Below are 27,266 nucleotides of genomic sequence, written 5' to 3' on the forward strand. Positions count from 1 at the left end.
GCTAAAAATGTTTTAGTTTTAATTACCTACTTTGGGTCTTTTAAGTTTGTTCTTCCTAAATGATCTAAAAAGTTCAAATGGTAGACATTAAGGTGAGAGGAGAGACAAATCTTAGAGCAGGAATTCCTGCCTAGCGAGAGTTCCCCAGAATCACACATCACAATCTATGTTAAGGCTGTCAGACCCTGGAATGCTAAACTGTCCCAGATCACAACGTGTGTCTCACTCTGGAGCTGGAAATTTCAAATGGCTATGTCTTCTGTTTCATTTTAAACTACTCAAAAAACCATAGCTGAATTGTGTATTACTTTTAAGGCAGTATTACAATGGTTGAGAATGTAGGTCTTACCTCTCTGTATGAGCGTCCCCACAGCAGGTACATTAGAGGATGGTAGGTAGGATTGTCCACAGAACTGGGCACACAGGAAACAACACTCAGGTGCCGGTTGTCAGGTTGATATAGGATTCATGATCATTATTACTATATAATGGCTAGCCCATGTCTGTTACAGAGTAAGCTCACAATTCTCATCGTATTTGCTGAGTTGCCGAATAAATGGACTCTTACATTCATACTTATTGGGCCCTGAATGAATATTGTAAACAACTGAGATGTCTTACTGGTTGATTCATTCCTTTCTTCATTCAACCAATATTATTGAATGCTTCTCAGTTTCCTGTCTCAATGCTGGGGCTAGAATTGTAGAAGTAAACAGGTAGCATTTGGTGTGTTTGCTGAAGCAGCACAGAAGGGAGGCTCATTGTAACCTGAGGGAGTTTAGGAAAAAGGAACTGTTCCTTAAGAATGGAACTTTGTACAATGAGTAGAATCTGAGTAGGTAGATGAAAAAGAAAAAAAAAATCATTCCAGAAGAAAAAGAAGTATGGAAAAAGTGAGAAGAATAAGACAGCATAGCACACTTAAAAATTGCAGGTCATTTGGCATAGCAGAGAGATTTCAGTCAGTGCAGAGTTTAGCAGCAATCAAAAGCTCATAGTATGAGAATGGCGTGGCCTGAGTGTTCCAGACTGGGAAGCTATTCTACAGATCCTGGTATGAGAAGTGAAGAAGGAGTAAAGAGAGTGGCAGGATAACTGACTGGATGGCATAGAAGAGATTTGTTTGTGTGTGTATGAGAGGAGATGAATTGAGGTGACCCCAAGTTCTCCAAACTGGACAATTAGGTGGATGGTAGTAGTAATAGCTCATTTTGACATATATATATATATATATATATATGTATGTTATATATTTATATTTTATATAAATTATATATTTTTGTAGTACTTAGGTTTGAATACAGGGCCTCACAATGCTAAGCAAGTCCTCTACCTTCCTAACCACGCCTCCAACCCTTTTGTTTTTATATTTTTTATTATTAGCATATTACACTTGTACTGGGGGTACATTGTGACTTTTACATAAATGCTGACAATATATCTTAATTAGATTCACCCCCTCCATCACTCTTTTATTCCAGCTTCCACTCTTCTAGAACAATTTCAACACATTGCATTGTTCTATTTTCATACATGAATACAAAATACTTCCGCCATCTTCACCATTCTCTACCCTTTCCTTATGTCCTAACCCCCCCCCACTGGTACTCACCCCCGAACAGAACCTGTTTTACCTACCTGTCATTCATTTAGTAAAAAAGAACATCTTGCTAGTTTATGGTAGTTATACAGGGGGTTTCATGTAACATTTCCATATATACATGAATTATACACTGAAATGACTCATCCTCTTCATTATGCTCCCTCCTACCCCATTCCTCTTCTTATGATGACTTCACCAGGTTTCAATTTTCATATTTATACTTGTATAGAATGTACATCAATCTTATTTTGTTTTTGAGATAGTTTCACTAACTTTGCTTCCTAGGCTGACCTCGAACTCATGATCTTCCTGTCCCTGCCTCTGGAGAGGCTGATATCAGAGTATGCATCACCACACCCAGCTTCACATTCAGATATGTTGAGTTTGAGGTTGTGTTGTGTAATAAATACCATTAGATAACCAAGTAAGGGGACAGGAAAAGAAGATATTCAACACTGCCATATGTAGAGGAAATTATCTTTGGGAAAACAAATATGTTTGTAAAAATGTTGTATGTTTGTTAATGAAAGTTGAAGGCTCAAGGGTTTGAAATTCAAGTATAATTGCCCATTAGGTTGAGATATATGTGTCCTCTAGTAAACAAATATCAGCTTATTTATTCTTTTTAATGAAAAGATTTTTTTCTTGAATCAATAATTGTTTCCTAATTCTTTGCATTTTAATTATTCTTCATACTATTATTTTTAATACCTTATTTTTACTTTTGTTGTACTGGTGGTACATTGTGACATTTACAAAACTTCTTATATCATAATTGAATTCACCGTCTCCATTTTCCTTTATCCCACCTCCCCCCATTCCTGGAATAGTTTCAACAGGTCTCATTGTTCCCTTTATATACATGTGTACACAGTATTTGCACTATTTTCACCTGCCTACACTCTTTCTTCATGTCTTTCCCCTCTCTCAATGATACCCACCCCTCAGACAGGACCTGTTCTGCCCTCTTATTTGCTGTTTTTATTTTAAAAAGTGACAATTTTGTTGTTTAAGATAGCTATACAAGGAGTTTCAGAGTGACATTTCCCTGTATATATGAATTAAAACTCAAATTGGTTCATCTCACTTGTTTTTCTTCTTTGACAGGTTTAAAAATTCTATATTCATTCTTGTGTAGTAAATGCATCGACTACACTCACCTTCTTAACTTCTTCCTTTTACCCTCCGTCTCTCGTATGTGACCTCCCCTTAGCGTGACCTGTTTTTTCGTAATATTGCTGTATTTGTACAGGTCTATATTCCACATATTTGCCTTACTTCATTCTCTCCTGTTTATGTTTCAACTGTTAAATGATCTAGGTTCTCAAGTCTAAAGAAAGTACAACTTTAGAGACCTTCTTGCTGGAGAAACCACATCAACTCCCAGATTCCTTACTAGCTGCTGAGAAAATGTGATTTAACTCATTGACCTACTGCTTTTGGCACAGTTCTAAATGATTTTTAATATGTTTTCAGTTATTCTCCAAATCTCATATACATTTAAAAATAACTTTCCAGAAATCACAGCTTGCTTTGTGCCAAGTGGAAGCATATTTTGTTATCTCAACCAGCCTGGTCTAATTGTCACATTCTCCATTTTTTGATTGTCCTTGAAAGATTTGCCTTTAAAATCACTGAAGCAAGTATTAAATAGAACTAGACATCTTCTAACAAAACCATAGCAAGCCTTAAATTAAGATTCTCATTAGTCTTCAGGCAGCATTTCATAAAATATCACCAAATGTATGGAAATGCATTTTTCAAAGATATTTCTATGGAATGCATACATGACAGAGGCTGTGCTGGGCTGAGCACATAGTGATACAACAAAGAAAGTATGTCCTAAAATGCCACATTAAAAAAATTACCCACTCTACTAATTATAATTTTATTGCAAATAATAAGTTATTTTTGCTTAATTAAAGCAGTTATGCTAATTCTGTGATTGTGTGATTCTTTACATATTTATAAATCTATAGACAATTTGCTGTGATGTATGTTATTACATATCTGTTACTACAAATCCTGAGATTGTTACTCCTAGGAGAAAAAAATCATGTTGAAAGTAAAATTTTTTTTTCCTGTACACTAACCTCTATCTCTCCTGGGAAAGGGTATTACTGTTTTATTTATACAGATATACAAATGGTCCACAAGACCTACTGTATTAACTTATATTAGCATTTGCATTCAATTAAAAAAATAATAACTGTAATGCTTCCAAAACTAAAATCATGTTCTTTGTCTTATCACTCTCAGAAAGCAGTATTTTAGGTGACTAGATTGACATATTACTTTGTTAATTTTATACATACGTGCAGATAAAACAACAAATCATCATCGGGGAAACTAGTGAAGGGATTTTAGGCATCTTCATGAACATATTCTGATACTGTAACATGTAACTTTGTGTATTGTCAAATTTATAGTAGGTTGTCTTGCAAGACAAGAACCATGTTTGGATGGGACAAGTGTATTACTCAGTACTTGTGCTTTCATGGTGCCTCATTAAAAGCTTGTACTACTAATGTCCTAATGGCCTAGTCTGAAGGAGAAATTAATATTAAACAGGATCTTGTCACCATTAAATCAAAATGTTGTCTTCATTAATTTTTATACCAAAAGATGGGCTTTATCTTCTTTGGCAAATAAGAGTATGGAGCCTAAAGAAGAATTAATTATTTTTAAAATATGAGTCACATAGATGCCAGAGCTGTGCTGTCCAGTGTGGTAACCACACTCAGGTGACTCTTGGGCACTTAGATAGTGGTTGATTTGAACTGGTTAGGTTGAGAATATAAAACACAACATTTGGAGACTTATTATAGAAGGAAAAATGTATGCTATTTCATTAATTTTTAAATTGGTCTCATGTTGAATTTATAGTATTTTGGATAACCAAGATAAATTAAATATATCATCAGAATTAATTGCAGATATTTTGGGAAGACTGAACACAGGACCTCACACCTGCTTATCAGTGCTCTACTACTTGAGCCAGGCCTTAAGCCTTTGGTTTGTATTTTGTTTTTGAAATAGGGTATCAGTAACTTTGCCTGAGCTGGCCTCTGACTCGTAAACCTACTGCCTCTGCTCTGGAATAGCTGGGATTATAAGCATGTGCCTCATGCCTGGTTAAGATGCTTCTTATTAATTCTTTAAGGTGGCTACTAAAATATTTAAAAATCACATGTTAAGTTTAAATTATTATATTTCATTTGGATTCCCCTGAGCTAGAGGGTTAGTGTTTTCAAAGAAGCTAAGCATTCATAAATTAGTGTCACCTATTTTTCTCAGCATTTAAATAAATAAATGTTACAACAGTAAAAAGCTAAGATTATAATTTCATACCTCTAAGAAGTACAGCTTTCTAAATTAATTGTTCATTTTAATGCTCCTTTAATTCTAACTCATCATTCTTCCATGTTCAATTCTTTTGGTGACCTTAATATTTAAGAAGATTTATCACTGGAATTGAGTATTTCACTATTAGACTCTGTGTGGCAAATTGAAAGAGGATAGTAGGAAATGATTGGGATAGGTTTGGGCACTTAGAAAGTCATTGAAGAGTGTGTCATGGGAAGTGATCAGTTAGGGGTTGGTCATTTTGGAAATGGAAAGAATATAAGATGTCTAAGAAAGGAAGAAAGAAAGAATTATTTAGAACATGTATGTGAAGAAATGTGCACATTTTCCTTATTTAAAATTATAAAATTTTTATTCCCTGATGAATTTATCGGAGAATGAAACCAATGTCAGTATTTATTGGTCAAAACCCATTTACTCTTCAGTCACTGAGTGATTATTAGTCACTGGACACTCTTCTGGGCAGGGAAACAACACTAAACCAAAAAGATAAAATTTCATTTTATAGCTCTTACATTCTACTGGGGGCAGCCAACAATACGCAAATAAATAAAATATACGGTACATGAGAAAGAATGTAAAATGCTACGAAGAAAAACTCAATCTAGAAGAAGGTCACACTTTAAAACAGTGGTCATGAGAGGTCTCACTGATAGGGTGACATTTGATCAAAGTCCCGAAGTAAGTGAGGTAGATAGATCTTTGTCTAGCTGGGCACTGAGGGCTGGGCCTGGCCTGAAGTTGTTCTTAGAATACTCCACTGAACAGATGCTGCACTTGGTACTTGCAGTCTGCCTATGATCTTTCTGTATTGGTTTACTTTCTGTGCCTTTCAGTATGAATTTCTTTTAACAGTATAATGTTTCCAGAGCTAACTGCAATAAGATTATCATGTTGTTCACGGATGGAGGAGAAGAGAGAGCCCAGGAGATATTTACCAAATACAATAAAGACAAAAAAGTGAGTATAATTTTGTGATATTTTAATATTATTATCTAGGGTGTTTTTGGTGGTATTGAGATTTGAACTCAAAACCTGGTGCTTGCTGGCAGGCACTCAATCACTTGAGCCACACCCCAGCCATCTAGATGGTTTTTGTATTTTGTTTATAGAAACAATCAATAGTTTTCCAGTATGGTTGTCCCATTTTGCATTCTTACCAGAAATGTAGGAAAATTCCAGGGTTCTATATCTTCACATACTGTTTTTTCAGTTCTGTTTGTTGGGTTGCTTTCTTTCTTTCCTGACTTTTGAGCAAGTGTGCAGTGGCATCTCATTGTGGCTTTAAACTGCAATTCCTAGTGACTGAAGATGGAGGATTTCTTTTCATGTCTTCATTTGCTACGTTTCTATTTTCTTTAATGTAGTGTCCATAAAAAAATTCTTGCCTTCTATCTTCATTGGGTTTTATGTTTTTGTATTGTGGCATTTTGGTAGTTTCTTATATAATATGTCCTATTTCAGATAACTAATTTGTGAGCATTCTTTTCCTACTTGTATCTTATTTCCTCACTCCATTAATGTCTTTTGCAGAGCAAATAGTCTTAATTTTGATGAGATCAAATTTATCACACTCTATAGATTGTGCTTTTGATATTAGATCTAAGATCTTTTGGCATAACCAAATATTAGGAAGATTTTTTGGTAAAAATTATATACCTTAAGGATTTTCATTTAGCCTGTAATCCATTTTGACTTAATTTTTTTTTTTGCTTTTCTCTTTTTTTTTAATCATATTATTGGGGGTACAATGTGACATTTACAAAGTTCTTAAAATATATCATAGTTGAATTCACCTCTTCCATCATTCTTATTTATCCCTTGTCTCTCCATTCCTGGAATAGTTTCAACAGGTCTCATTTTGCCATTTGTGTACTTCTGTATATAATTTTTCACCAACTCACCCTCCTACACCTTTCTTTATATTCTCCCCACTGGTACCAACTCCCCAGACAGGACCAGTTCTGCCTTTCTGTTCTTTGTTCTTGAGAAAAAAAAGAAGCATTTTATTTATTTAAGATAGTCATACAAGGAGTTTCACTGTGACATTTCCATATATATGTGTGTGTGTGTGTGTGTGTGTGTGTGTGTGTGTGTGTGTGTGTGTGTGTGTGTGTATTATAACACAAATTGGTTCATCTCCTCTACCTTTCTACCTTAGTCCCCTTCTTTTGGTGATTTCAACAGGTTTAAAAAAATCTATATTCATTTTTGTATTGAAAGTACATCAACTCTATTTACCTTCTTAACTTCCTTACTGATGAGATGGATATCCATACACAAAAGAATGAAATTATATCCATCCTTTCTGATAAACATACACAGTAAATAACTCAAGATACAATAAAGACACAGATTAGTCATAAATATAACTCTTTAATGTAGTGATTTCATAGATATTATACAAGAGCAAAAGTCAACAAAACCAAAAAATAAACAAGTGAGGCTGCATCTAACTGAATTTCTGCAAAGAGAACAACCAACAGAGTTTGAGGCAATCTACAAAATGGTAGAAAATATTTGCAAACCACATATCCAAAAAGGGGATTAGTATACAAAATATATAAGAATCTCCTTGCAATAATTAAAACAAAACTAATAAGCCAATTGAAAAATGGACTAAGAACTTAAATTAGACATCTTTCCAGGGTAGCTATACAAATTGCCAATAGGTACATGAAAACATTCTCTGTGTTTTTGGTCATAAGGAAATGTACTTCAAACCCACAGTAAGATATTGCTTCATCTCTGTCAGGATGGTGATTAGCAAAAAAAACAAAAGACAGCAAGTGTTGGAGAAGAAATAGAGAAACTGAAACCATTGCATACTACTCATGGGACAGGAAATGGTGCATTCACTATGGAAAACAATGCAAAACTTCCTCAAAGAATGAAAAATAGAGCTGCCATAGCATCCAGCAATTCTACTTTCAGATATTTATCCAAAAGAATTGAAATTACGATCTTAAAAAACCCTCCTGTGTTAATTGCATTACTATCCAAATGGCCCATCCTAAATATCCATTGACAGCAAATCAATAAAGAAAATGTTCAAAATATACATACAATGAAATACTAATTAGTATTAACGAAGAAGAAAATTTTGGAATGTAACAACATGGGTGAATTTTGAACATAACGCTAAGCAAAGTATGCTATTTACAAAAAAAAGACAAATAATAAGTGTTTCCACTTATACAAAGTATCTAAAATAGCTAATTCAGAGCATTAAAGAGTGGAATAGTAGTTTCCAGTAGAGGGAAATTGGGAATTCCTAATCAAATGGCATACTGTTTCTAAGAAATATGAAAAACTGCAGAGGCCTGCTGTGCCGCATTGTAATTGTAGTAAAGACTATTCTACACTTAAATAAGGGTAGATCTCATGTTAAGTGTTCCTACCACAATAAAATAAAAATTTTAAATGTAGAGAAATTGCAGTCTTAAAGTTTTGAGAACTTTAAAAAAATCTGAACACTATTCTTTAATTCTACTTTTTCGGCAAGATTCTTGTTTAACATTAATGTGACTGCCAAATGCTTTATGTCTATTCATTTGCCATCTGCAAATGAAAATTTTAAAAGCCATTCAGAGCTTTCCAAACAGGTGTGATGAGATCTATCTGAATAATGGACAAATGAAGCTATAGATACCCAGCACAATTTAATGAAGCTGAAAGGTTTGAGAATTAGCAGAAATGTTTGGTTTCCTGTGTGGAACATACTGCTCTTGGGAATTAATCTATCTGATTATAGATAGGCACAGCTTTAAGACTGAATCTGTTAATCTCCTCCCACAGCTGTTCCATATTAAGACACATTTACTTTCTAATCTTTACCTGCAGCAGTGCCATTGCTGAGGGTTCCCCCATATGTACAGGACCTCCTTAAAAATGGTGCCAAAGCTAAAATGAACTCTACCAAAGAGTCCAAACAAATGAATAAAGGAAAGTAAAACCAGACATGCAATTGAAAGACAATTCCCAGGACTAGCAAAATTAAGTGCATTTGATTTCCTGTAGGATAACAAAAGGATTGCTTAGCTATATACACTTAAGATTGCCTAGCCAGGTAGGAAATAATGCCCTGATTCTTTACTAATTTTCTGAATTAATTTAAAAGCACAGTCAAAATTAGTAAATTGAAAAATTTTAAATACCTAATAAATTTGATAAGTAAAATAAATGAAAAAGAAAAGCTTATGACAGATGTGGAAGAATTTTCAAAATAAAGACTATTTAGCAAAAGTTCTACTCAGTTGAAATATGCATTATTTTACTTTTTTAAAATTGATTGAGAAAGTCTCCCTATATTGCTGTTAGATTTCAAGTAGAGAGAAATATTCTATCATCTTTAAAAATCCAAACCATGTCACAAATAGCTGAATGTTCCTGTTTTATATAGTTACAGTAAACATTGTCTACTTCTAAAAGATGGCAGGGGAATAAGTTATGGGCAGTGGTGCACTGCATTTTCTGTCTCTCCTGCCTGCTTTCTCCCTCAGGCAGAAATGAAGATTTAATAAGGAATGTCGAAGCATATAATAATGAAGTGAATTTAGCTTGTAAAATATTTAATGCTATTTAACAATTCTGCACATTTGACAACTGAACATATAATAATTGCACAACTTATTTCAAACGTTTTCCCATTCTCAACAATTTCTAAGATTTTTCGGCTTTAGAATAACAACTAACACTGCTCATAAAAACCAAAGCTTGTTCATGCTGGAGTTTTTGTGTGGCTTCAAACAAGGCAGTTCTGCCCCCTCCCCATACAGAGATCATAAATTTATAAGGCATGTTCTGTGCACTTGTGTGTGTATTTTTGTACATATGTATGTGTGTCCTCATCTCTGAAAGCAATTGTTTTGCATTTATTTCCCTTAGAATAAAATTAATATTGGCAATTCATTCCTTACTCCAAGAAAGATCTTCCAGATATTTTTTCTTCAGGCTCCAGTAATATTACCTTCATGCACTTTACAGAGTGCTTAATTTAACATTTAAAACACATTTCATGAAAATGAAATTATTCCCTTAAACTAAAAGTGTGTAATATGATAAACTTTAGAAAGCAAAAAGTACACTTGATGATTTTTAGGCAGAATTATACCACCTAGATTTGGGATTACCAATTGTTTGTGTTAAAACATAATGCTAGAAAAGGCAATTTGTCGTGCTGTTTCCATGGTTGCCTTCTCTGATTAGAAACTCTGAATAAGCTGCGTGTCAGTGTCTCATGCCTGTAATCCTAACTATTGTGAGACTGAGATCAGGAGGATCATCATTTGAGGCCAGGCTACCCAAAAGTTCATGAGAACCCGATCTCCAAAATAACCGGAGCAAAATGGACTGTAGGTGTGGCTCAAGTGGTAGAGTACCTGCTTTGCAAGTGTGAAACCCTGAATTCAAACCCCAGTCCCATCCAAAACAAAATAAAACAACAAAAATATGATATAGTTCCTCAGAGAGGTGTGTCCTGTTCAATCTTTCTACAGTGGTTCTTTTTGCTGAAATGTTTCTTTTGCCATTCTCATTTTTGATTACTTACTGACTTTTTACTTTGAATTTCTCTATTATAAGCTCCATGAAGTAAGAGTGGCATAAATTTGTAAACTATCAGTAAATTCTTAGAGGATAGCACAGTGCTTGACTAAGCATAGTTACTCATTATTTACAGATATGTTGGCAGTAAGTATGCAATATATATGCTCCTAAGTAAACTAAAAGAAAATCATAAATGCTAGAGAAAATTCAGTAGCTTTGCTCTTCTTTTAAAGGAGAGTGTTTAAACAATATTTTTTCTTTAAGATTGGAATGTGGCATGAAATTGATGTAGATGTTTCACTCTTGCCTCTGTCATCTTATATAAGTTTGGAGGGCTTCAATTGACATAACAAATGGTTGTATTGGTAGCATGTTTCTTTTCCAAAAATCAGTCCAATGCAGTTTTTTTTTTAATTAGTGTTCTCATTATCAGTGTTGGTCAAGTATTTGGCATTACTCAAGAATATCTGAGATAAATCACTGTGAGCTTAAGTTCTGACCTTGTAGCTGGTGACCACTATAATCTCAGGGTATGTTTCTGTGCTATGTAGGCATAAGTAAGATGTGAGAGAAATGTCAGCGTGGTTCTTTAACATGGTATATGCAAAACCTACTTGACAATTGCATGGTTTTTTTTAGTTTTTAAATAGTTGTTTTGTGTTATTGAACAAATTCAACAGATACCAGTTAAATTCTTGCCTGTGTCAATTACTTGCAAACTTCAAATAGATATAACTTATGTAGATATAATGATATTTAAATAATATTGGCCTCTCATCATTACTGTTTGTCACTAACCATAATGACAAATTTGCTCCTGTAGAAAGGTGTTATTTTGAGTCATTTCAAATTTTTTTTGAAGAATGAATGGCTAATGGGAAGTGTTTTCTCAGTGAATTCTGATCACCACAAAAGACAACATTTTGGTCATCATCATCTTCTTCACTAGTACAGCTAGTATTTATGGAGTTTATAATTTCCATTTGTTATAAAAGCTTTACATCTATTGTGTTATTGACAACTGAATTCTCATATGGTAAGAGTGTTACCATTATTATCATCATCATTGTCCCCATTTTGAAATGAGAAAACCAAAAATTGGAGAAGTTAAACAACTTCTTGAAAGTCAACATCTACTAAGTGGCAGAATCAATAATTTAAATAATTCATAACCTCATACAGACCATGAATTGCTGGTCATCTGTCAATGCCTTTCTCCAAGGGCTCTTCTCCTCACAGCTTAATAGGCCAAGGTGGATCATCAAAGTGTAGGCCACAAGTATCTTTCAGATAGTTGGACTTTATAAGATGAATTACGTGTGAAAAGTGAGTTTGGACCTGTTTATTTATTTTTTAGTGCTATAAAAATAGAGATGTGGATTATTCAAATACTCAGGGTTCAAATATGGGAACCATTGTAAAGTTTTCTCCTAAAATATTCAATCAAGTCTAGTATTTTGATAGGCTTAATACCAAAAGTTTAGTACACAGAGAAGATTAATAAAACCATATCTGACATCATTTTTTTCTAATATGTTTCAATAGCTGAAGTTTTTATTTTAATTTTATTGGCTTCTTTTCTTCATAGACTCATTGCCATTATTCTTTGGAGATTTGCCTATTGTAAATTAAACTTGAACTCTGGGTAACTGATAATTATTGCGCTGACAGTTTCCAGTAACTGAGTTCTGCTGGGAAACAAATTCCTATGGCCTTTAAAAAGGTTGACCCCATGGCTTTGGAACCCTTTTAATTGAACAAAAGTATTTTCATCTTCAACAAACAAGACAAACCAAGAAACAGAGTAGCAGAAGTCAGAACTGTAGGATAAAGTTATAAATCAATGAGGTATAAGGAACAAATCAGCAATACATGTTAAATAATCAAATTTGCTATTAATTATAAGTATTCTTGAATTAAGTAAACCAAAGCTTGTCATCAACTTTGAATTATTGACTTATAATATTCTGTTCAGGGGAAAAGTTCATTTTTTTAACAACTGAAGGTAAAATTGTGTAACTTTAGAATTAATAATGAAGACTGAATTTAATTCATTTAATTTTATTAAATCTGCCCCCTAGATTACTGTTAATTTAGTGAATATGCTGATATTCATTACATTACATATTTGTAAACATGAGTCAAAATTACATATATTTTTGTATTATCTAGGAATAAATACAACACATAAATGATCCAAGTGTATTGAGTATTCTTATTTTTTACCTGAAAATTTTTGTTAAACTCCAAAGAGCATGTATACACAATATAAAATAAAAAGATCAGAAATCTACCATGAAAGAAGTCTAATGAAGCATACCAAGTTACAAAGTGCATGATGACTGTTATCCAGGCTTGGTTCCACTCTACCCACATAATTAAATGGAATGACTTATGTCAGATGACAGCAAAGCTGGAAAGTAGGGTCCACTCACTTGGCTATTCACTTTTTTCCTCATGTGACAAATATATCTGGTTATGTGTAAGCTAGAGTAGAAATTATATAACCCAATCAGTGTTTATCCAATCTATTTTCCCACATTTCTGTTGAAAAATATTTGTCAAAGTTATATAGGTCACAAGAGTATGTCTTATGTGATCCTATGAGGAGAATCTCATAGAACTAAACATTTTGAAGTAAGAACCCATTCAAAAATCACAGACATTAGCTGAGGGAAATTTAACTGATTTTCTAGGAGCATTTCACTTAGATAATTGCCAGTGTGTATATTTATTCAATGAATCTACTGTGTAATTACTTATAAATGTGTTAATGGGAATGAGAGATAAGTTTTCCTCCACAGAAGTTGATTTTGACATGATATAGAAGTACTCTAAATAGAGCTATTTCCTTAATTAAGCATTCAGATGAAATATATTAGCTTGTATGATCTATTTAGAATTTTGATTTGTTTTCTGTCTTTTTATTTATTTTTATGTGATTCTTTACAAATACACTAATAAAAATAACTCTATATAACACCTTGAGAATGTAATTTACCCCAAATTTTAAATTGTGCATATTTCAAGGAAGCATTTTATTTTTCTATTTCTTCAAAACTACGATGAAAGAAGAATTGTAAACTTAAAGAAATGTAGACCATCAGGAGAAGGCAGGAACAGTGATCATCTCCATGGATCTGGGTGCCTTGGTGTTTTAGAATTAGTTCATTGACAGTTCCACAGGGTGGCAGCAGCAGAGCCTAGAACAGGAGAAATAAAACCATCTATAATTCCAAGTGGAACATAAGCGTACATGAGATTACTTTAAATTTCATCAGTTGTTTCTCTGCATGCATTATAAAATAGTGATTCTAATGTTTATGAAATCATATAAATTAGAAGATGTATTACATAACCAGGTAAAATGTATAAGCTACAACAAATGTAGCAAGGCTATGGTACCTGGGAATGAAATAATTTTTGTATTATAGTAAGCCTGCCTTATTCACAAATTTATTACATGTGCTTTTGACCAAGCACGACCAAAAAATAATACAAAAGAAAAGCAAGAGAAATATCAAAAACAAAACTTTTTAAGTTTGTGTGTGCATTACACAGCTCAGTTGATCCAAAGAAGTTCTCAGTCCCACTTTACTATCAGTTCTGTTTAAATCATTGTGTGATCTGCTGAGTGTTTCCTTGCCCTTAATATCATGAAAATATGCCCCCCCAAAAGAAAATGGTGCCAAAATTCAAGGTAAAATTATGGTAAACATGACAAGTCAAAAAAGAAATGTAATGCCCATTAATTGAAGTGACAAAGTGAAAATTTGAGATTGATGTTTTGAAAAGTTGCATGTCTTTAGTGGAAGATGGGTGGCATTGTGGGAAAAATGAATCAATCATGCACAGTACAGTGCTGAGCTCTATGTATCCTGAGCATTCATGGGTACTTTTTTCTCAACAGAGGTCTCTTTGGAACTATATTCCCATGGATACCAAAAGTCTAATGTAATTTTTCATTGTGAAATAAACAATGTAGGGCATTGCAGTAGATGCTACATTTTGAGAGACATGTTAAAGTTTTTCTTAAATAAGTATACATATTTGTTAATAATTTCAGAAAGTTCTAAGTAATCCTTATCATTGATATTAATTTTTAAATATATACCTATATATCTATGATAGATATGAACCTAAGAGAAAAATAAACATCATAGGTATATTAGATTTAGCAAAGCAGTCACATTAATTGTGAAGAGTGGTTGCATGTAATTAGTATTTTAGTAACTGTTCAGAGGAAAAGTTCTGAAACATAGTGTCATTAGGAATGTCTATAGCAAGACAAATGAAAACTGAGAAAAGAGGTACAAGTAAGACTTTTATAATATGCAAATAATTGATTCAGTTAATACAACTTATATTTTAATAATCAAGCACCTATGTGCAAAAAATTTAACATGTTTTTTTAAAATGTAATTAAACATGACAGAACAATACACTTCAACACCCAGCTGTGATCACAAATTCCTTAATTTTGACAACTTCTGAAGGCTCCATGTACACAAATACTTGAGAATTTGATGAAACTTTTGTAAAACAAATGAGGCAATAAGTCTTTTTTACTGTTGTTGTTTTTCTTTAAGCTGAGCTAAATGTTTATTTTGATTATTTGAATGATAACGTCAGTCAAAATAATCACACAGTATGGGTCTATGTGTAGCCTCTCTATATTAGAAATGCTTGCCTTCTAGAGACATAGACATAATAATTCATTTAGTCTTACTCATTTAATTCTTGACAATGAAAAGTATCTATGGAAAATATTTTACTCTAACACCATTATGGTAACAGATAACTAGACACAGCTGTGAATGAGTGAGGCCTGCCTTCAAACACTAGTTACAAAGAACATAGACCCAAGTGCATCCTGGAGCATTTGGATATTTTCCCTGCTCTGAATCCATGTGGAGATTGTTTAGGGTATGGCACTTAAATTGAATTATGAGTTAGGGTGGTCAACCTACTTATAAAAATATTGCCATTTAGGAATAAGCTGAACTATCTAAGTAGTAACAGGACTTTGTAATACATAGGCAGACCCCCAGGTGAACCAATTGAAGAAGTCAAGAAAATAAAACTGATGCATGTTGAGGGAGAATTTTAAGAGATGGAAGAAGAGAAGGAGGGGAAGTGGTGGGGGGAGAGAGAGAGAGAAAAAAAGAGACAGAGAGAACATGTTTGAGAACGAACCATATTCTATCATTAACATAGATATTAGACCCCGTCATCTATCCTCATAATTTTGAGGTGATTAAAACCCAGATGTTAGCAGGCACAGTAGTTCAGGCCTATAATATCAGCACTCCGGAAGCTGAGACCAGGAAGGTCACAAATTTGAGACTGGCCTATACTACATAATGAAGCTCTGTCTCAAAATAAATAAATATATAAAAATAAAACAGAGCTCAGATGTGTCCTCCAAATGACTTTGTATGTTATCAGCTAAGGAAAACTGGATGAATCAAAGAGTGGCTCAGATGAAACCTTAAAAGTGAAACAGAAATATCCCTAGTATATGCTTGGGGGCAGGGATTGGTATAATGCAATCTGTGTGGCCCAGACCAGTAAAGGAAACAGATGTGAAATCTCTTTGAGACTTGTGCTCTGGAATCATCTGCAGAACATAAAACAGATAAAACATTAAGAAAAGTCCTTTCAAATGGTCATCTCATGTGAATTGGGAAAAATCTACAAGCTTAAAATGTTCATGTCATTCACCTTTTTAGTAAATAAATAATATACTAAGATCACAATCATATGTCTGTATCTTAAATATTCCATGGTGTGAAAGTAGCAAACCCATCACTTAGTTTAGTTGTATAAAACGGTGACCTTTCTGTATACATTTTCATCACCACATACTTAATGATATAAGGAAATTGGTTTTTGCCATGGCAGAATATGTGGGTGATGTTTTAACCAGGTGAGACAGGTAAAGTTGAGTTGGAACTGAAAGAACCTCATGTTCCACCCTGAGATAGTGACATGGAGCAGGACACCCAAGTGCTAATTAAAATTTGGCAGCTGGAGTCTATGCTGAGAGTAGGTTATGTGGTTTCCCTCGGGTGCCTTCCTGAATTCTTTACTGGCTTCATTTTTTGTCATATAACTTCACTGTAGTCGTTACATTTATTTATTTCTGCTTTAGCTGTTTTGTTTTGCCGTTCAATTAAACTTCACTCAGTCTGATAGATACCTATCATTCAATTCATCCAGGTGCGTGTATTTACATTTTCAGTTGGTCAACATAATTATGACAGAGGACCTATTCAGTGGATGGCTTGTGCAAATAAAGGTAACAGATCTGTTTTCTTGACCATGTCTTATTAGAAAAAAAAATTTGGTATTAATTGTTAGTTCTACATTATAATTTAAAATAATCTGAAGTTGAGGATTTGAGGCAAGGATAAGATTTTCAGCATTTTTCCATGGAAAATATCACAAAACAAATTTAGACATCAGTATTACATTATAAAATGTTCACATACCTGATCGTAATATTGTAAATTCATAAAATGATATATTATGCTGAATGATATTTAATGATACATGATATATATGTACATATTTTTTCTTTGTGGAAAAATTACTGGTTCTTTTTGAAAAATGACTCATACCTTTCTAGATAATTCAGATTTCATGCAGTGAGCCCATATTTTCTTTGTACTCAGAAGAAAAATGATGTTATTTAAAGATAAACAGTGATACCATAGCAACAAAACCTGAATACATTCCGAAAGTTATATTTAGACAAATATTTTACACACATATAATAATGATGTATACATCTGCATCTTTAATAATTTATCTGACAAAAGAAAAGTATATTTTTAATAATTTCATGTTTCCTTCTCTTTGTAGAACAAAAAAGAATGTTTATATCATCTAGGAATTGTAGTAAAAATTATTATGAAGTCTGTACATACATTATGAAAAATCCATTAAACAAACCTTTTCTGAAGAGATTACTTATATTTTAGTGTTTTCTCAATTTTAAAGGACAATTATACCTTTTTTGTCCTACAAATACACAAAATAATTTTACGGCTCTTTATCATAATTAATGTTTATTTTAAATATGTATTTCAGGTTATTATTATGAAATTCCTTCCATTGGAGCAATAAGGATTAATACTCAGGTATAGTTACTTAAAATGTTTTAAAATTATTTTTTAATAGTTCCAGTTTTTTTCTAGTTTAAATATGTTCCATATGGACAGAATAGGTAAACATGAAAACAAAAAAATCCATAATACTGCATTGTATTGAAATCTGAGTATCGTAATGACATATTGCTCTTCATCTCATTAAAGTTTAAACTGTTTCCAGTCATCTAAAACTCATGAACAATATGAATATAAATGTGAGTATTTTCCTCTTGGATACTGAAAACAGCATAGAAAATGAATACAATCAGATTTTCTGATGCTCTTATCTCATGGAATTTGAAATGATTCTATTGTAAATCATTTAAATGTTTTCTTAGCCGTAGAATAGTAAACTATTATTCTGGAGAAATTATATAAGGCTTAGTTAGGATTTAGTCACTCCCAAATAACCCCTGCATATCTATTTACCTGTTTAAAATAAAGTTGCAAGGAGATGATTTTCCTAACACCATTCTGTTGAACATGACTAATAAGTAACTTTTTTATAGATTTAAATCAAGTTAATTCAAATATATGTGAAAATGTTCAGAAATTACTATTTAAAATCATTGCTCAATTTTTAAAAATAGCTGTGAGTCTACGAAACAGACTAAGTCAAAATTTAGTATAAATAGTATGGCCTTTGTGGAAATGAATGCTGAATACATTGAATGTTGAAATGAAACAGCAGCTGCATTTGAGTCTGATGTCTGGATTTGGCATAGTATTTCATTTATTTTTTGATATGTTTAAATGTAGTCTTGAATTTCAGCCAATCTGTGATATGAAAGCAAGTATGTGACTGCTTTATTATTTCAAATTTGTGCATTTTCACACAGTAAATCACAGGACCTTACATAGTTCAGATCAACTTGAAACAATTTATAAGGAACATATTTCACTTATCATTGATTGTACCTTGAGAAACAATGTTCTAATTGTTGCTAGAAAAAACAATGGGTAGATATATTGTATAAATAAGTCAAATGTTGTGGATTGTTGAAATACACATACATACATACCACTAAGGTAATAGGTGAGATACGCAATTTGAAGTGCCCAAAGTAGGAATTAAATGATTATGTACTCTCTTAATAATTTGATTACATATTATTTTCAAACTCTAAACTATTTTTCCCCTATGGAGACTTTTTTAAAACACTGCATTCTTAGTTTTTCAACCACTACTTTCTTTTGTATTAATAGGAATATCTGGATGTGCTGGGAAGACCAATGGTTTTAGCAGGAGACAAAGCAAAGCAAGTCCAGTGGACAAATGTCTATTTGGATGCACTGGTAAGAGGTTGGATGTTCCACCAAAGATGGCCATAACAAAAGCACATAGCTGACTATTGTTCTTTTTAGGTGACAGGTTTTCTTGGATCCTTTCTTTCAAAAACCCTTCTATTGCAAGCTTCTTTGCTAGGATTTAGATAGTTTGAATAAAATCCTAGATTTATATGTAACAGAGAACCGCACATGTATATATTTTTGCTGATCTGTTGAGAGTATGGGATTTCCAACCTAGAAAGTTGAGTTTACATGAATTTTAATAACTTTTTGAATTTTTAGCATACAAATAATGCTTGATGTTATGTGAATGAGAACCTGTCTCTTTTGATTTTGAGCAAGAATTTTGAAGGACATATTCTTAAAGTAGGTAACAGCTTGTAGAAACATGTAAAACCTCTACAATTTAGAAAGACTTTCAAAAACTCAAAGTACATTCAGTTAGATAGACAAAAAAGTTTTCCTTACAGTGAAATCATTACAAACCTAATCGCCTCTTCATATGCAATGTACTACTTTAAGTTTTTGTGGAAATAAGGTGATCACATCTGGTATGAAATATCATACATGTGTTGAATATCCATTACACAACTGCCATTTTATCAAAGGTATTCCAACATATTTTAAAGCAGTAATTCTCAACAGGGGTTGATTTTGTCTTTCACATGTCATTTAGGAATGTCAGTAGACATTTTTGATTGTCACACCTGGTGACTAATGAAGGGCTAACACTGGCTCTAATGAACACAGAGACCAGAGATGCTGCTAAACATCTACAGTTCAAACAGAAGCCTCATTATACACACACACACACACACACACACACACACACACACCAGACAAACACACACACCATGCCATACACATACCACACACCATACCAGACACACATCACACCACACCACACAGACATACACACACCACACACATATAGTATACACAACGCCCAAAAACACACATCACATACACACATCATGTACACACACATACCACACGGACACACACCACACACACACATACCACACACACACACCACACATACTGCACACACTATGCTGTATGCTACATGCTACACACACACCATGCATAACACATACAACACACCTAAACAGGCATACACACACCACATACCACACACCAGACAAACCATACACATATACCATAAACATCACACACTACACAAACATACACACACCACACATACCACACACACTACATACATGAACCACACACACCTCACAAAGACATACACCACACACTACACACATACCACATACTACACATCTACACATACACCACATATAACACAGATTGCATACACATGCCACACATATACCACACATACATCATACAATACACACATATATCATGTGCAACACACACACTACACACAGACATATTACACACACATCACAGAAACACATACCACACATATGAAACACACACCACACACTCATACACACATACACACACATGCCAAAAAAATTATCCGCCCACATTACCAACAGGACCAAACCAAGGTTGAAAAATCTGTTTTGTGCTATTTTTACTTTGCTGGCATGATAGTTATGACTTCATGTGCTTAATCTTAATTTGAAGACTTCATTAATGATTTACTGAAATAATATGTTGGAGAGTGTGAAAATACTGAGCCCTAACAGTAAATGCTGATTCAGTAATGCCCTTTTCCCTACTTGGACTCCAATTATATGATGTTCCTACTTTTCTAAACGCAATGATGAACCCAAAGGGCAAAAAGCAATCCATTTAAAATTACTTATCATTTGGTTCTTACAAAATAAACATATACAGGAAGTTAGAAGAAAAATAGGCACTATTAGCAGTAGCTTTGCATGTTAAGAAAGATAAAGTGAAGTTTGCTTACCTCAAGACCCAGCTAACATTACTGTCCACTGTTCCTTCTTGACATTGCTTATTTACTTAAGGTCACATGGTCATCTGAAGCTATGGCCAAAATATTTTGCTTTTCCAATTCCATCATAGGACAGTGTGCGATAGGAGAAGTCAATAATTATGCCCTGCTGTATTTCCTATGACCAAAAGTTCATTAACCAGAATGTCTGCATCACTGGTAATGTTCTTACTGATAACATAAATGAAATGTTGATTCTAAAGTGCTGTTTTACAAGCTAAAACTAAATGTAAAAGAAAAGAAAAAATGGTGGGGCACATGAGTTGGCTATCAGTGGACAAAGAGCATTCTTTTTATTGGTTCGAGAATAAGTGATCCATCATTTATTTCTGGGCATTTATTTATAATCACTACATGCAGTAAATTCAAACTATATGTTGGTCAAATAGTTATTAAGAAGGAAAAGATGTAATATTTTAAGGTCATATGTCATAACTATAATGTGAAAAATTCAAAGAACCCTGGCTTTCAAAAGAAACAAGTCATGTAGTTGGAAATAGAGTGGAGCATGATTACAAAATTGTGATGCTTTATTGGAACATGAGTACAAGTAAAGTGTCTGTCAATTATGATGAGTAATGAACCACACAAAAATAGAGGGTATAAAATTTGGAAGTACTGGATATATTAAAGGAATTATACCATTTATATCTTTGGAAATAATGGGAAATAATGACCCCAACAGGACTGGAGCAATATTCTGGAGGCTTTATTGATTGGAGAGACAAGGGGAGACTCTATATAAAAAGAGAGAGATAAATAACAAATCCCAGTAGCACAAATATTGTTCTAGTTCTCTAGAGATGTTTTTGTGCCTGAGAACAGAGTACACTTTTTTGTTTCTCTTGATGGATGGGAAAGTGGAAATTAAGTACCACTGAGCTCATGACTATCTTAAATCTAATATTATAGTAACCTAAGATATCACTTTATGGTACATATTAACCATTTTTAGAAGCAAATTATGGTGTTCTGTACAAACGCCAAAGCAATGCATAGAAGAAAGTGTATCCATGTGTATCTTGTCTTATATCATGGTACCATTTTTTTAAACTATACATATAAATTATAACTCAAATAAAAAGTTCACCAAATGTAATTTTCACTGAATTATCTTTTGGATACCAGCTTCATGAATTAACCTATAATCTTACTATTGAGGTAGAAAGTTTTCATTGGGAATATTAATTTACATAAATAAGAATGTTTTCATTCAAATGTTCTTATTTAGGATTACATAAAGCCTCTATGTACATCATCATGTACTCAGCTACCTGTTCTTAATTTTGTTTGTCCCAAATAATTTGGTATTGTGTTCTCTTGGAAGCTTCTCTATGATTACGCCTCCTTTCTAAATCAGTTTCCATTATTCTGGGGTTTCACATTTGCAGTTATAAACCACAGCCTGTGAGATTTGGGTTGAAGGTTGTTTTTTCAGAATAAGAGCACTAATGTTTTCTCAGTTTAGCAAATTCAAAATGTCATTGAGTGATTTTGTTGAAAATGTAGTTTTAAAATGAAATCATGGTTAAAAAATAGACAATTAGCTTTTTATCACTGTGGCAAAATATTTGACGTAAATAGATAAGGGAGGGAAGATCTTTTGTGGCTCATGATTTCAAAGGGTTCAACCCAAGGTCACCTCGCTCAGTCTTTCTGGGCCCATTGTGAGGCAGAACATCAGGACCTCAGGAGGATGTGGAGGTGGAGATTCTTTACCTCATTGAGGACAGGAAGCCAAGAAGAGAGACAGCAAGAGCCAGGGACATGACACTCCCCAAGGACTCGCCCCGAGTGACCCATTTCTTCCAGCTAGGCCCACCTCCTAAAGTTTCCAGAACCTCCCAAAACAGTACCTGCAGCTGGAGACCAAGCTCTCAACACGTCAGTCTTTTGAGGAGACACTTCATGTCTACATAATAGATATGCATATATATGTATATGGTATCCGATGTCAATAATGAAAAAAGAACCCTGCAATTACACTAATCTGGATGGACTCATTTAATATATGAGATTATCTGCAAGTAGATTATTAGGATGACATTATTTTTTATACAAAATGAATACTTTATAACTATACTTTTCATATTTGATATCCTCACTTGTCTTTCTACACTATACTAATTTGTTGGAAAGTTCTATTTTAAAGAAGGAGAAAAAAAAAAAAATAGAAGGTAACACACATGCACAGGAAATTAATGTGAGTCAACTCCCTGTATAGATATCCTTATCTCAACCAGCAAAAACCCTTGGTCCTTCCTATTATTGCTTATACTCTCTCTACAACAAAATTAGAAATAAGGGCAAAATAGTTTCTGCTGGGTATTGAGGGGGGAGAGGGAGGGGGCGGAGTGGGTGGTAAGGGAGGGGGTGGGGGCAGGGGGGAGAAATGAACCAAGCCTTGTATGCATATATGAATAAAAAAAAAGAAGAAAAAAAAACAGTTCTATTTATTTTGAGGGCTACACAAATGTATGATTAATAGGATGGCATGAGTTTTGGTATACCAAATGAATCTTCACGATTACCCTCTTCATATTTGATGTTTGAAGTTAAGTCTTTCTGTACTATTTTATTTGTCAGGAAGTGCTATTTATTTTAAGAAGCAATATTGTTTCTTATGCTTTTGTAGCAGCATATTATTTATCTAGATTATTCCAGAAATGCAGGTTTTTTTTTCCTTTATTCATATGTACATACAATGATTTACTCCCCTCTTCTCCCCTCTTCCCCCAAACCTCTCCCTCTCGCCCCACCCCCTCTTCCAAGCAGAAACTGTTTTGCCCTTATCTCTAATTTTGTTGAAGAGAGTATAAGCATTAATAAGGAGGACCAGGGGGGTTTGCTAGTTAAGGATAGCTATACAGGGAGATTCCTAGTTTTGCTTCCATGTACATATGTGTTACTTTGTAAGTTGATTCTTCCTGAACTAACCTTTTCTCTAGTTCCTAGTCCCCTTCTCTTATTAGCCTCTGTTGCTTTAAAGTTTCTGCATTTTTTTCTATTTATCATGTTATTCAGCTGCATATTTCTGAAATAGTGTGAAGGCTTTGGCATAAAAATTAGAATGAAATTCCAATGATGATTGCTTTAAGCAAATCGTTTATATTTTAATACCGTGCTAGTTATGGAGACCCCTGATGGTAGGTGTTCAGACACTGAAAACTGGAGTGAGCATACTTATTGAAATGTTATAGGCTATTAATCATTTTTATTTAAATTACTTGCAATGTTGACCTACAGTGTTATTTTAGATGTTGCAGGATTCAATGACTGCCTGCTGAGTCCTTATTATTTCCAATAGATTTTTATTGTTTTTTTAAAATAACCTTTAATAAATATTCAAAATCAGTTACTTGGTTTTTCTGGCTCTTTTAAAGTAACTATAAAATGAAGTCTCAGATATCAAAATCTAATGCAGTAGGATAAAGTTTAACTTGTTGCTTTCATTTGCCTTTTCTCTCAATCTATTTTTAGGAACTGGGACTTGTCATTACTGGAACTCTTCCGGTCTTCAACATAACGGGCCAATTTGAAAATAAGACAAACTTAAAGGTTAAAAGTTAATTGATAAAATTAATAATAATAAATGATAAACTGTGGTGTTGAAGTTCAATGTGGATAAGATATTTGTATAAGGAAATGCATACGATGTAAGTCTTGTAGGACAGAGGTTGATGACGACAGCTGCTTGTGTGATAATCACCTGGGAAAAAGGAAGCACAGATGAAAATCTCTGTTGTCCTAAAGTCAAGAGTCAACTTAACTACGATGGATGAGGATGCAGAGTCAGGCTCTAGGGGTCATTGTATGATAAAAGGACAATAATATTGTGTGCACATTTTAAAAGCACATTTGAGACATTCATTGATAGAAAACAATCCAGACCCAAATCATGGTTATGTTTGTTTCAAATGCACATATGAATATTGAATCCTTACTGTTCCAGTTCCCAAACAATAGTTTTTTTAGTTCCAACTTAAGGGTCTGATTTATAGTCTTAATATATTTTAAGATACATGAAAAATAATGAGTTTCTTAAAAAATGCTTCATTTCTATATCTTTGGTACTATTATCAGTGTAATAACATGCAGTTGCTTAAAAGTTGTAATTATGAAATATATCTTATACTAAAAACTTTTAATTTGAAAAATAGGGTTGCACACTTCACAATGAATTTTAAAATGTAGAAGTTTGTATTAATACTAAATACTTATTTTATATGTAGGTGACAGTCTTGATTTGAGGGGATTTTTATTTCCAGTATGTGGATTAATGAAGTCTGTAGCACTTAAGCATTATTTGTTCACTTATTATAAATGTCAATTGAACACCTTATTTTAATAATGTAGGCCTACAAAACAGTTATTCCTCTTTGGGGGCCCATTACCATTCTTAAATATCTCTGAGTTCTAAATATTGCAATTCATAAAGGAATAATTCTCTAACTCATATGTGCTGAAACACTCATTATGGCCTGTTGTATGTTTTAGTTTGCTAGTTTTGTTATGCCTAGGATTGACTCACAGTGACAGCCTAGTTCTTGAATTAACTTCACTCTGAAACTATACAGGGTTTAAAGTGTCTTTATAACTACTGATTGGACTCTATCATTGTCTTTGTAAATGCATTTCAATCTATTTTATAATTTTTATAATTATGTTTAAAACAAAATTTCCAAGTCAAAATTTTAACACAGTCTCCATCTCCCTTTCCTATCGATGATTATGATAGCAATTTGGCCCATAGCCCCCTCAACTTGGATCTAAAACTATGATGCCTATTGTTTGATATTTAGAAGTTATTAGCAATAATTAGCAAATGTTGTTTGATTCTTATTATCAACAAAATCACATGCTTTGAAGATAGTTACACATACACAGGTAATATCATCCACAAAATTCCAATGTTTCCTTTATTCCATATTGACCAGTCTTTAGGCTGGATATTCTTAGGATTTCTTAAACGTAGTGTACCACAAAATCAGTTTATGTGCATTGGTGCGCACACATGCAGCTACAACTATTGACTGTGCTGTAAAAATTAAAACACATATTAGAATAAAGTGTACAGGAAATGTCAAATAAAAATTTTCATGTATTTTTTGTGTTTTAGACTTAGTTATCAAGATTTCATTTAAGTTAAATAATCAGGTTTGGAAAACTAAAAGCTAAAAACAACTTGTAAACTGACACCCAAAGTACCCTATCATGTCTACCAGTATCTATCTATCTATCTATCTGTCTATCTATTCATCTATCCATCCAAATACATTCAACAATTAGTATGAGGATGAATATGTATGATAACTCTATAAAATATCGAAACATTTGGTATAAAATACACTAATTTTCTGCCATCTCACTCTAGAACCAGCTAATTCTGGGTGTGATGGGAGTCGATGTGTCTTTGGAAGATATTAAAAGACTGACACCACGTTTTACAGTAAGATGCAATTTATTCTTTGGTAACCTTTCCAATTTTAGAACTGTGTCCTGATTTAACTTGCCCATAAAGCACTTAAGTAATTCTCAAAAATTGTGTATAGTTACGATAGCAATGGAGCTAAATGCTAAAAAGCTTCTTCAAAATAAAATGTAGAGATACTTTGTTATCTTTCAGCATGTCTTAAAATGTATATTTAATAAATAAATTAATTTGGTAAAAGAATTCAAAACAATAGTGTAGATTTGTGATTGTGACTCAGGGATCTCTACACTTTCCAATTATTTTTCAGCTATGCCCCAATGGCTACTATTTTGCAATTGATCCTAATGGTTATGTTTTATTACATCCAAATCTTCAGCCAAAGGTATGTATATATCTTATTTACAGTGATTAGTATTTTGTAAGATTAATGATTAATGTTTTTAATAGGATTTTCATTTAAAATTTACTTTATCGCATTAAATACAAAGAACTGTCTAGAATGGAGCTTCCTTATTAGACAGTAAGATCACAGATATATGAAAATATGAATGAGTTTTCATTTTCTCTTACCAACATAGCTGAACTGATATTCTTTTCTCAAAGGTAGCCATTATCACCTCCTGTGTGACTTTGCTTAAGACTGTGGTTGGTGTTGCTGTAGACAGAACATTGACCTGATAAACATTAGCAATGATCCTTGCTGCCCCAGCCACAACTCCCATTGCCCTTCTCATCAAGTGATTATCTCTGATTTCCATCTCCCAGACTATGCTTTTCACTTTGGGTAGGCTTATAAAGATAGGCAGGAAATTCAATAAGGAAAATGTATGTAATCTGCAAGTCATAAAATTTTATGCTATTTTATCTCAGCCTTTTTGCCTATATTTCCAATCTACAAAATATTTTCATAGAATAGCTCATTTCTATTTTCATTAATAC

At 33.2% G+C, this 27,266-nt stretch overlaps 1 protein-coding gene across 6 annotated transcripts in view; it reads left to right on the forward strand.

Moving 5' to 3' along the window:
• The window catches only part of Cacna2d1 (calcium voltage-gated channel auxiliary subunit alpha2delta 1), a 437,884-nt gene that overhangs the window by 358,062 nt on the left and 52,556 nt on the right, over positions 1 to 27,266 (forward strand). For all 6 annotated transcript variants that reach the window (XM_074064875.1, XM_020156667.2, XM_020156666.2 and 3 more), the window contains 7 exons: positions 5,825 to 5,929; positions 16,739 to 16,817; positions 17,612 to 17,661; positions 18,877 to 18,966; positions 24,374 to 24,451; positions 26,268 to 26,342; positions 26,635 to 26,709. In XM_074064875.1, coding sequence (XP_073920976.1) covers positions 5,825 to 5,929; positions 16,739 to 16,817; positions 17,612 to 17,661; positions 18,877 to 18,966; positions 24,374 to 24,451; positions 26,268 to 26,342; positions 26,635 to 26,709 — 552 coding nt within the window. The remainder of the gene's footprint in view (positions 1 to 5,824; positions 5,930 to 16,738; positions 16,818 to 17,611; positions 17,662 to 18,876; positions 18,967 to 24,373; positions 24,452 to 26,267; positions 26,343 to 26,634; positions 26,710 to 27,266) is intronic.

This window comes from Castor canadensis, chromosome 2 (assembly GCF_047511655.1).
Source record: "Castor canadensis chromosome 2, mCasCan1.hap1v2, whole genome shotgun sequence".
Lineage (NCBI taxonomy): Eukaryota > Metazoa > Chordata > Mammalia > Rodentia > Castoridae > Castor > Castor canadensis.